This window comes from Phasianus colchicus, chromosome 16 (genome assembly GCF_987193195.1).
Source record: "Phasianus colchicus chromosome 16, bPhaCol1.hap1.1, whole genome shotgun sequence".
Lineage (NCBI taxonomy): Eukaryota > Metazoa > Chordata > Aves > Galliformes > Phasianidae > Phasianus > Phasianus colchicus.
In genome coordinates this window covers 13,346,128-13,357,752 of record NC_143451.1, presented here as the reverse complement: position 1 = coordinate 13,357,752, position 11,625 = coordinate 13,346,128, and the positions used below count along the sequence as shown (strand labels likewise).

At 51.4% G+C, this 11,625-nt stretch overlaps 1 protein-coding gene across 3 annotated transcripts; it reads left to right on the top strand.

Annotated features, from left to right (window-relative positions):
- The first annotated feature begins 1,045 nt into the window (after positions 1 to 1,045).
- Positions 1,046 to 8,094, top strand: CHST12 (carbohydrate sulfotransferase 12). Of its 3 annotated transcripts, none has more exons than XM_090151492.1 (2): positions 1,046 to 1,132; positions 6,326 to 8,094. In XM_090151492.1, the coding sequence occupies exon 2, from the start codon at positions 6,388 to 6,390 to the stop codon at positions 7,678 to 7,680; it is 1,293 nt and encodes a 430-aa protein (XP_090007618.1). In that variant the 5' UTR covers positions 1,046 to 1,132; positions 6,326 to 6,387; the 3' UTR covers positions 7,681 to 8,094. The 3 variants fall into 3 exon arrangements, with proteins under 3 accessions (XP_090007618.1, XP_031462489.1, XP_090007619.1); XM_031606629.2 differs by lacking the exon at positions 1,046 to 1,132 and adding an exon at positions 1,177 to 1,342; XM_090151493.1 differs by lacking the exon at positions 1,046 to 1,132 and adding an exon at positions 1,401 to 1,813.
- The last annotated feature ends 3,531 nt before the right edge of the window (positions 8,095 to 11,625 follow it).

Sequence of the window (11,625 nt, the reverse complement as noted above, 5' to 3'; positions counted from 1 at the left end):
GAGGAGTAGTTCACTCCAGGGACAAGGAAGCTTAAATTATGTTTATTTGTAAAATGCCTCAAACTCCTGTGGTGGGATGCAATGCAAGCATGTCAACGGGCATAAGAATGCAAGCAATTTTACTTATGAAGTAGGAAGAAGGGCAACTGCGAAGCAGAGAGCTCAGGAAAACTTGTTCCTTGGGCACACTCTCACAGAAGCAAAGATACAAAAAAAGACAGATAAAATAAGCACAGTGTGTCTGTAAAACAAACCTGGGCCAACATGGCTTAAGGCAAGCCTCTATTTACAAAACCTCACGTGACCTGCAAGCACTGAAGGAGCAAAAGTGAGGGAAAACGGGAGTTTTCCGAGTGCATACATCTCCACTGCATACCTTTGGGCTGAATCACCATGAAAAGTTGCAGTGTTCAGAGCTATTTAAAGCAAGGACTGGAGTCTGATGCACTGCTTTGAGGCTGCATCTCTGCAGGGAGGCTGTCACGAGTTGGACCATTGGCCACAGCTGCCTCGAAGGGCACAGGGCCGTGCGGTGCGCCCATTTTCCTGACTGTAAAACCTACGTTTTAAGCTGATGTTAAGAAATGTGAAACTCGGGGGCTGAGAGCTCAGAAGTGGAATGTGGAAGTACTGTTTGCAGCTTTGAGAGCTGCAGCCCATGGCCCACAGCCACCTCCCGCTCCTCTTCTGTGGACTTTTCTTGATCTCTACGAGTAGGAAATGGAATTTAAACCATCCCGTGCTTTTCGAGCAGCAGCCTTTGGCTGTGCTGTGTCACCGGTTACATCCTGCTCCTGTCTGCTGGGTCAGACCCTCCAAAAGCCGTGCCGTTTCCCCCCTAAACCAGCAGGAAAACGGCCGGTTCCGCGATGCCCGAGCCCCGCCCCCGTGGGGGCTGAGGGCCGCCGCGGCTCCGAACGGCAGAAGCGACGTCCGGCCGCGATCGCGCTCCGGGCCGGGCCCCCCGCCGACGGGCGGAGCAGCGCCTGCGCCACGGCCCCGCCGAGCTGCCCGTGCCGGCGTCTCGCGAGAGGCGGCAGCAGCGGGGGGCGGCGGGACGGGACGAGCGGCCGGGGGGGGGGGGTTGAGGTGGAGGGAAGCGCTGCCGCCGGCCCCGCTGCCCGCGCGGGAGGTGAGCGCGGGGCCGCCCACGGCGGGGCGGGGCGGGGCGGGGCAGGGCCGGCGGCCGCGGGTATCGGCGTAGCGGGTGTCGGCGTAGCGGCCCTTCGCTGAGGACAGCCGACGGGAGCGGCCGCCGCTTCGCTCCGTTGCCGTACAGCCGGGCCGGGGGCTGAGGAAGGCGGCGGTCCCGAGGGCGGCCGGGACCTCCCGGCGGCAGCAGGTAATGGCAGCGCCGCCGTGTCCGCATCCGCCCTGCGCCCCGGGGGGCTGCTGAGGGCTTCAGCCCCGTCCCGTGCCGTCCGTCCCGGCGGGGCGGTGGATGAGCGGTGCGCGGACGCTGGCTTTTCCCCTCGGCTGGGGGCTGTGGGCCTTTAAGCGGCCCCTCGGCTGGGGTCTGCGGGGTTGTGCGTGTGCTTTCCGTGCTGCTCTGGGGCTCAGAGCCGGGGAGCGGTGAGCGGGCAGACGGGTTTCCGTCCCTTCGAGGTGCGTGGCTTTGGCAGCCGAGCCATCGCTGCAGAGCGGGGACAGCCCGCATTCGATGGATGGCTCTAAAACTTGAAAGACAGAAGTTCAGACGGAGCTCGAGCTACAAGGCTGCTCTTAAATAAAGCATCTCCGGGGCGAACGCGGCCGGCGGGGCGCTGATTTGGAGCCTTTTGGAGCCGACGTTGACGTGCACCAAAGGTTCCAGGTTTGTGTTGGCTGCGGGCAGCGGGACACGCCGCGATCTTCTGTGCTCGTACAGCCAGCAGCGCTCGGAGCTCGGCATGGAGGCAGGAGCGAGCAGAGCACGCTGCCTTGGGCTGGTTCCTCCTGGAAGCGTTGGGAATAGGCTTATCGAGGAGACTTCCTAGGACGGGTGTTAAGAGAGAGGAGCCTGCTGCTGCCACGGCTGTACAAACCCGCCTTTGTGGTGGCATCGCTGTGTCCATTAAGATGTTCTTTTATTTCTTTCATTTACACCATGCGTTTATGTGACTCAGTAAATGCTGAACGTTGTTACCGAGGTTAAAACTTCCCTGCTCTGCTCTGGGTTTTGGTAGAGCTTAGGAGAAGCAATGCATTGAGTGATGGACAAAAGTGAAGTTTGTTCTGGTTGTCGGTTTGTTGTCCATTGGCTGTGGATGAGGGGACGTTGTTTCCCTACACTTGCAGAGGTTCATTTGGTTTGACTGCCCTGCATCCTGCTGGCTCCCTGAGCCTCACCTGCAGCAGGTGTGCTCCTCTGCACGTGGGTGAAGAAAGCTGCATGGGTTGCCTGGTGACTGCTGGTGAATCGAGTTGCCACAATGGCAAGCATTGGTTTGAATTTATTTTCTGTGCAATTTAAAAAGTTCTTATTCCACTGCTTTCCACTGCTTTTTGCACCTTGAGAAGTGAAGGCTGAGCAAGATGGGTGATGTCCTGCAGCTCCCCACGTGTGGGCAAACAGGCTGTGCAGCAGCTGAGCCGATGTTCAGTGCCTGGGCTGTGTCTGTGCATCCCCAGAGGGAGCCAGGAGCAAACCTGGGAGGATGCAAAGCGAGGAGAAATGCGAGCTGCACTGAAACCTTTGGAGGCACAGTGCTGTTAACAGTGGGGTATGTCCATTGTCTCCAATGTGGATCTGTATGTGAGTTCTTATTTTCTGTAGACCTTCTTGCTCCAGCAAATGAAGAAGCAGAGCTGGAGTTACTTTCTGCCACGAGAGAACATTGCTGCACAAATGTGTTGTAGAGAGGACAGGAAGAAAGAGATAGGAGTTGCTTAAGCTGATGTTTGCCCTCAGAACAAACGGTTATGAACTGGCTGCGAAGTGCAAGTAGGGTTTCCAAATCCCCGAGGAGCCAGATCTGCAGTAGCTTTTGCAAAAAGTGCTGGGGGAGGCCTCCCCTTCATTTCTGGTTTAAGTGGATTTTGAACCATCTGGAGAGATGGTTATTTGACGTGGTACCTTGTGAAGGAAGGGATGGGAGCGGTGACTTTGCACCTCGTGTCTGTCATGACTGAGGCTGGGAGAAAAGCCATCGGTTTGCCCCCAGGCAAAGTTCAGGTTGGAGATAATCCCGTGACGGCTGCTCAGGAGGCTGTGTAGGATGATTATAGCACTTGGTCCGTTTCCCAGTTTGCCGGCATCGTGTCACAGAAGCAGCTTTGTATGGATCCTGGTGCGCATTCTTGTTGGCTGGTGACTTTGGGTTAAACTTGAATGTAAATTCTTGGCTTCTCCTGGAGGTTTTCCTCTTGATTCTGGCAAGGGGAGAATGAAGACACATTCCCTCTGATGTGCTCAGAGACCTCTAATTTGTGCTTTCAGCCTGGCATCCTTTATGAAGTGCTCAGAAAGAGGATGTATCATAGTCAATAGAGTGACTCTGTGTTCTGCGGCAGCTTTCTCAGGAGAAGAAATGAAGTTGCACTACTGTTCTTTTCCAGGGTTCCTCTCAGTCGCTGACAGAGTCAATGGGAGCGGAGTCATTTCAATTCTGTGCTGCTCTCTGCTGTGTGACTTGGGAAAGCCAAATGCTGTGGCTGTGTGCTGTGTCCTGGAAAGCAGGCACGAACACTTGGGCTTCTGGAGGGAGCGATGTGATCAGGGTGGCTCTAACGAGGAGCATCCTTCCATTTACCCAGAGGAATGTGTGTGCTGGCCGTGCCACACACAGTGCTGGGCTTCTTCTGTTGGTGCTGAGAGCATAATCTGTCTGCGCTGGGTGGGACAGCTCTGTAGAAATGCTGGCAGGCTGCTGTGCAGCCTGGAGCTGTGGGAGCTGCTGGGCATGGGGAGATGGCAAGAAAGGATGGATGCTCTTTGCAGCTTTCCAGACTTACTGCATTCCAGCCACCCTGAAACCCAGCATGTAGGGATTGTGTACGCAGCAGGCGCCGTATTCATCCAGAATAGGAAGCATTCCTTGCCCTGAACAGCTAACTGTCTCAAAAGCAAGAACAGATTGAGGCAAAATGCACAACCAGAGATGTGCCAAGCAGTAGGCTTGGCAGCATCACTCCATTATCTTCTGTTGTTGGGCTGAGATGTTGGCCTGGAGTGCTGATGCACATATGTAATTTTCCCCTTCCTTAACTCCATGCTCATTTCTGGGTGCTTCTTCTTAGTTTTGATCCATCCTTATCCTAAACGAGCAAAACCTAGAGAATTACTGCTGAGTGGTACTTTGCTCTGCAGAGTGCTGTGTGTTGTATGCGTGGTTCTTCCAGCTCCTTTTGAGATGTAGAATAAGAGCCCGACTCCAAGGAGCACAGCTGTTGGTGTTGCATTGTGATGCCATGTGGTAGGCTGCAGCTATGCTGAATTTCTGGCTCTCCCTACCTCCAAAATGCAAATAAATATGGTGGAAAAATCCCAAATCCACAGTTTTGCATTTTATGTCTTTTGGGACAAACTGAGCTAATACTTCGAGATTGTTCCTGTTCATTAGGAAATTCTGGTCTAATGGTCTAGTGTTTGAAATCAGGACTTTGCTTGTTAAAATCTGGTGTGTCTGAGGCATAAACACAGCCATGTAGTGGGTCTTTAGACAAGTGACTCTATTTAAGGCTTCTGTAGCTTTCAAAGGTGTTGAGCACGTTGCCCATAGGAAGCAAAATGCTCAGTACTTCTGCATATCTGGACTCTGGGTTCTTTGCATCCATATACAGCATAGGGTTGGTGCAGCCCAAGAACTGTGTGAACTGAACTGGCTAGGGAATAATCTTTCCAGGACTGTGGGGTGCCCACTTTTGTGCTTGGCTTTTGATTCTAACCCTCACAGTTAGTCTGTGTGATACAGCAGGCCTTGAATTCACTCCCAAAATGTCATAGAGCTGCTCCTCGCTTTACTGCATTATTCTGCCACTGCTGTCAGTTTTCGCTCCTCAGTTCTGGGGTGTTTTAGGACTGCTGGGTCTGTTGAACCTCACACCTGCTGGTGAGGAGTGAACATCTTTGTGTTCATCTGACAGCCACGTGAAGGGATCTCTGCACCCTCCAGGAAGGATCATGGAACAGTGATTTCTCACCTGCTTTTGAAATCTGGGAGCTGTTAGGGGTGATGCTGGCAGAAACGTTACACTAAGCTGGGAAAGAGAAAGAAAAACTGACTTGCAGACAGAGATCTACCAGAGCATCCTGAATCTCAGAAACAATTTGGGTAAAAGCAATCATTCTTTCAGGTTTTTATTGATGCTTGGCTGTTATCAGGGTTGTGTCCCTGTGGGTTTTCATAGGAAAACTGTTTGTGTAATTGCTGCCCTTGACAAAATGAAGCAGTTACCAAGAAAGGTGGTGGAGGTGACATCCTGTGGTACCTTCACACAGATTAGATGAAAGACTGCTTTGTCGGTGATGTTCTGTCAACATGAGCTTTCTTTAGCAACTGAGGCAATGTGCCTACGTGTTTATAACTCTGATAAGGCTTTTGTTTTTAGCACAGTGGCTCAGAGAGTCTTTATGGGCGAGGTGAGACCGCAGTGTGATCCCAAAAGCTGAAGTCATGGATCGAGCCCTCTTGCTTGGCGTGTTGGATATGCTTAAAAATCAAGGAGGTCTGTAGGGCAGTTGGTTCTGCGTACTTTTTGTGTATAGTTCTAGATTTTTAATACTCCTACACTTCCCTCTGATAACTTGAGGCCTGAAATGTTAATATTTTTGTTTATTTGTTTTTAAATGGAAACAGAACTCCTGATGAAACCGTGTGATTCAGGAAGCTGGAGATTGATGAACAAACCTTCGTTGCTATGGAAATGAGTAAACTTGTAACATGTTATGTCTCGTTTTGGACAGAAAATCAGAGCTTTCAAGTGAATTCCAGGCTAGCCTCTAGGAGCCCGAATGTCCACTCCTGGCAGCATCCCCTGATTCATAGGACGAGTGCAGATTTTCCTCCTCGAGGAGAGGAGCTAGCGAGAGCTGGAGCAGAAGCTGAAGGCTATGGTCTGTCCCTGGGATACTTTGAGATCTGATGACCCCATCTGCTCAGTTGCAAAACCAGATGCTATTAAAACTGCCAAGGGAGGGCCAACAGGAAGGATGGTCGGGCTTCATCTACCAGAGAATTGGTACTTCTCTGTGTTAGTCATTGTAGGTACTTGGGGAGCACACAGCTCTTCCTGTGCAGTACTGTGAGATGGTCAGCCCTGTGCAGAGCCTTGATCGTGCAAGGTCATTGTCTCTAAACCAGAGTAGTTAAGAGATTGACTAACTTTATTTCTGGTTCCTTTCCAGGCTCATGGTCTGCAGCACCATGCAGGATCCCAGCCTTTGCTCTGCGAGCCAGAGGTGAATCCATGGGAAGGCCAGCTATTGTGGTAGCTGTCAGGATGACCAAAGCACGGCTCCTCCGTCTCTCTGTGGTGCTGGTCTCCATCTTCATGATCCTCCTGATCATCGTCTACTGGGACAACGTGGGAACAGCTCACTTCTACCTGCATACATCCTTTTCCAGGCCTCATTCCCCAGAGGCCATCCCCGGTATCACTGCAGGTGGGGACTGGGAAGCCTTGCCAGAGGTAGATGAGTTTTTAGCAAAGCTGCTTAGTTCAAGCCTGAAACAGAACAGCTCTACTTCCCGAAAGACAGAGCAGCTGCTCGTCCAGGGCTCCAACAAGCCAGTGGTGAGCAATTTGGAGGAGAACATACGGGGCTATGACTGGTCGACGCACAATGCCAGAAACAGCTTGGACCAAGAGAAGCTGCAGATAGAGAGGCAGAGAACATTGCGGGAGTTTTGTGCCAATTCCAGCTTTGCCTTCCCCACCAAAGAGCGCTCCTTTGATGACATCCCAAACTATGAGCTCAACCACCTGATTGTGGATGACCGCCACGGCATCATCTACTGCTACGTCCCCAAGGTTGCCTGCACCAACTGGAAACGGGTGATGATTGTGCTGAGTGAGAGCCTGCTGGACCAAGGGGTCCCGTACCGGAACCCCCTGGACATCCCACGGGAGCACGTCCACAATACCAGCACCCACTTGACTTTCAACAAATTCTGGCGTCGATACGGGAAATTCTCCCGACATCTCATGAAGATCAAACTGAAGAAGTACACAAAATTCCTCTTCGTGAGAGACCCTTTTGTCCGCCTCATCTCTGCCTTTCGCAGCAAATTTGAGCTGGAGAACGAGGAGTTCTACCGGCGTTTTGCCATCCCCATGCTGAAGCTGTACTCCAACCATACCAACCTTCCCACCTCTGTGAGCGAGGCCTTCGGGGCGGGCCTCAAAGTCTCCTTTTCTGACTTCATCCAGTACTTACTGGATCCCAGGACAGAGAAGATGGCCCCTTTCAACGAGCACTGGCGGCAGGTGTACCGGCTGTGCCACCCGTGCCAGATAGACTATGATTTCATTGGGAAGCTGGAGACGCTGGATGAGGACGCTGCTTATCTCTTGCAGCTCCTCAAAGTGGACAGGCTGCTCCGCTTCCCCCCCAGCTACCGGAACAGGACTGCCAGCAGCTGGGAGGATGACTGGTTTGCTAAAATCCCCTTGGCTTGGAGGCAGCAGCTCTACAAGCTGTATGAGGCAGACTTTGTGCTCTTTGGCTACCCCAAGCCAGAAAACTTGCTTAAAGACTAAAAGTGATTGGGCTGTGGGTGTGGGAGGGAACATCTGAAATACCAAAAATGTTTAAAGCCTCCTCATTTTTTGCTTTTACCTCCCTTCTCCATAAAGGTTGGTACAATGGAATATATTTTTTCTACCGCTTCCCCTTCCATTTTTGCAGTAATGCCAAGTTCAGGATATTTCCATCCAGCTGTGCATATGGAAAAAATGCCAGTATTTTTATCATTGTTTTCTGGGTTTCCTTTTTTTTTTTTTTTTTGAATGTCCCCATGTTTTGCAGTGGGTTACTGCCCATGGTCACTCTGCCAGCTGTGTCCTTCAGTAGCTTTTTATTAATACATTTTTTTAAAATTAATATATTTAAGATATTTAATACGAAGTGTGTGTTGTGGCAAAGGAAAGGAAGGAATAAAAAAAAAAAAAGAAGTGAAAGAAAAACCTAAAAAGTGCTGATGCATTTGCCTCTGTGTGTCATCTCAAGGCTATTTGTGATGTTGCAGGGCACTCGAATGAATGCTGGGAGCCCAGCAGATGGGTCAGTCAGTGCCTGAGGACCCGTGCTGCGGTGAGGCATGCAGCTCACAGCCAGGATCACAGGAGGGAAGTGGTTGAAGCCCGTGGGGTGATTCAGGATGTGCAGATGGCCAGCCCAGAGCCTCTGTACTGCTTCCACTTCCAGCAGCGTGGTGGAGGAGCTGTGCTGTACAGAACGCTGCATTTGCTCAGCCTCTGCTGAATCTTCTGTGATGTGGTGTCTGTTCAACACAGGTCACTTGCAGCAATGGGGATATAACACAACTCTCAGTGCTTTAGGGGAACGTGGCAGGGTGTGGATATTTACCCCTGGGTGAAGAAAAGCTGAAAGATTTCTTTCAGTTGGTGTGCATCGAGGTGATCTCTGAATTCATTTGTTTTCAGAGTGCCAGCTACTGCTCGTGACGCTGTGCCCTCATCTGCTGCATTCCTGTTTGTAGCAACTGACTGATGCAGATTTAATCACCTGCCTTGCTGGGCCCTGCTGCAGCAGTGATGGTAGCCCACTGTGCTCAGCGCCTGCGGGCTGCTTCCCAAAGGATGCAGCTTTTGGAGACAGGCTTTGTGTCTCATCAGCTGAATCTGCTTCTCTCTGAATTGCTCTGTGATCAGGCAGAGAACTGAAATGCTTGATTACTTTCCTGAGCTGTGAAAACGATGAAGCTCCAGGCCTCAGGAGCAGCCTTGTGTTCTGGGCCTTGGAGCTGCCCTCCTTGTTCTGCTCATAGACCAGCAGCAGGTGTGACGTTCCCCCTCCATCTCCTCACTTCCCCAACCTCTGTACACGTGTGTTGTCTCAGCATTGTGTGCTCCTCCTGGTGAATGTGCTGCACCAAGTTTCTAATCTTTAAGTGAAAGGTAATAGCTAGTAGTTATGCTAGGAGCAAAGAATTGCATTCACAGCACCCTCCTGTAATTTCTGCAGAGTTATTTGCAGTTTAAATGAGCCTGAAGCCATGATCTGATTTTTAGCGCTTAGATCTTCACAGCTTGGGGAAAAAGGAAGTGCTTGTTTATGAGTCATTATTTAAAACTAATAATAGAAAAGTGTTGATCTCTTCAATTTATTTTTTCAATTACAAGCTAATTGCTGCAAAACAGAAAGATGTTGAGACTCTCGTCTGCTGTAATGAGTAATCCCGGGAGTCTGTTGGTTCCTGCAATATTTACATTTCTTCAGGGTGGGTTCATCCCAGCTCTTCAAAGTTACAGCGTAGATGTTTTCGGCTGTTGTCTTTACAACGTGTTTGTTTTTTGTTTTTTTTTTCCCTCTTCTAATTTCCATTTAATTGATGTTTAGTATTTGCAGACGTGGGCAGCTGGGGACGCAGCGCAGATGTGCTGATGAGCACCGCATCACCCGAGCTGTGCAAACTTCCTCCCAGCTGCTTCCCCTGCGCCTCTTGACCAAATCCTGCCCCTCTGAACCGTGCTCAGTTGCAGGGCCTCTGTGATGCTCGTCCTGCAACTGGCTGCAGCTGCATCCTCACCTACACCACCCCATGGGCCACAGCTGCAGCTTGTCCCACACAGAGCGTATTTCATGGCTTCACCCTCAGGAGAGCTCCAGTGGTGAGGGTGGTGGTGGGAGAGGGCTGCCACCCTGTCGAGCCCAGCCTGCATTTGCTTTAAGCCATTTCAATGTCTGCAAACCCATTCTCAGCCAAAGCCATTCTCCTAAGTGCCTGCAGAGAGGAGCAGTGATGGTCACTTGGAGAGGGCTTGCTCTGCTGCTGCTTCCCCATAGCCTGCTCCTTGCTGCTTCCTCCTTTTGAAGCCTTCCTCCCCACCCTCCCACTGCTGTGAATGTATTGTGGAGGAGTCAAAGGCAACCCAGGCTGCTCTGAGCTTTGTGGTGAGGCCACTGGGGGGGACTGGGACAGAGCCTCCAGCTTTAGGAATGTGCTTGCTTTTTTTTTTTTTTTCTGTGGGTTTCTTGCTCTGTTCTGATGATGTAAAAGAGTACGTAGGGGGGAGAAAAGGACAAAGGGTTTCAACCAGCCATGCTTCCTCCCCCCAGTTTTCTGAAGGAGCTGGAATTCAGTATTTCTCAATGGCAGAATGACTGGCGAGGGCAGGCAGTGTGCATGCTGGCCTGAAGTCAGAAGAGAGCTGAAAATTGTGAGTTTAGATGGTTGTGATGGTAGTGCTGATTTTATAAGAGGTAGAAAAATGCTTTGAAGTGGCCTATTTGTGTCTAAATAAACCTGGCTCTTTGTTTCATGCTCTGCCTGCAAAAAATTACGTCCTGTTCTCCCTCTGGCTTGCTTTTGACCACTTGGCCAACGCCAGCCTGGTGCCCAACGAGGCAGAACCGATGTGTGGATGCAAAAATATCCAGGGGTTTGACTGAGATGTTTCCAGGTGGAACTGAGACCAGCTTTAGTGCTTGCTCAGCATTGCAGTCAAAGTCTTTTTGCAGCCATGTGACAGATGGGGTCCCTCACTCACTGCTATGGCACAAGGTATGCCACCCAGCCCCGCAGCCCCTGTGTGCTCCAGGGAAGGGCTGTCAGGCTTCAGAGCTCTTTGCTTTCTGAGCAGTGGCACGGCTTTGCCAGGGTACGGGGTGTCCTTAACCACGTGGGTTCCTTTGAATCTCAATCATTTTTAACCCTTTCACTCATTTCTGGTGATAAAATTGTAGAGCCACCAAGTGTGGACAAATCATCATGGAGTAAAAAGTTGCCCTCGGATCATACTTGAAGGCTTTTGGCTGTGTGCTTTGAATCCCTCAAGGTGGCACCGGGTGGGTGGAGGGCAGGGGATGAATGGCAGCATTGAAGGGGTGACGAAGAAAAGCCAGCTTGTTCCTCCTTATGTAAGCTGGAGCACGGGGAAGGCCGGTGACTTGGCAGGGCTGTGTGTGGCCGTGGTGCTGAGCAGTGCCAGGAAGGGTGCGGGGTGTGATGACGGGACAGGCAAGCGAGGTGGCTCCAAGGTAAAGGCTTGCCCACAGTTGGAAACCTCATTGGGGGTAGAGCAAAAAAGAAAGATGGGATTTAATGAGGACAGTGATGCCTGTTTGGGGAAGAAACGGAAGTGAGCAGTGCATGGTTTGAAGCAGAGCTAAGGTAGTTCTTCCGTTTGCTTTAATCAAGGATACAGCTTGGGCTGTAGAGATTGACACTTGTCCCTGTGGGGGCTGGCTGGCATTTGGCTGCAGAAAAGCTGAGCAGCAATGTTGGGCAGTGCATCCAGGTCTGCCTGCAATGCTGGGGCTGTGGCAGCTCTGCAGAGGCCGAGCTGGAACCTGTTTGCTGCTCCTGGGCTTTGCTGCTGCTGGGTGGGCTGCTGCTCCCTGCCTGGCTCCCACAACAGCAGGGCCCCTCCAGCTGTGCATCCCCCTGTGTGCTGCACTGCCTCCCTGCTGTGCTGGCGTCACTGCCCAGTGTCTTCCCAGCCCTGCAGTGGCTTGGCTTT

What these genes read in the sequence shown, in the direction of transcription:
- CHST12 (XM_090151492.1), top strand. Translation starts at nt 6,388, where the DNA reads ATGGGAAGGCCAGCTATTGTGGTAGCTGTCAGGATGACCAAAGCACGG.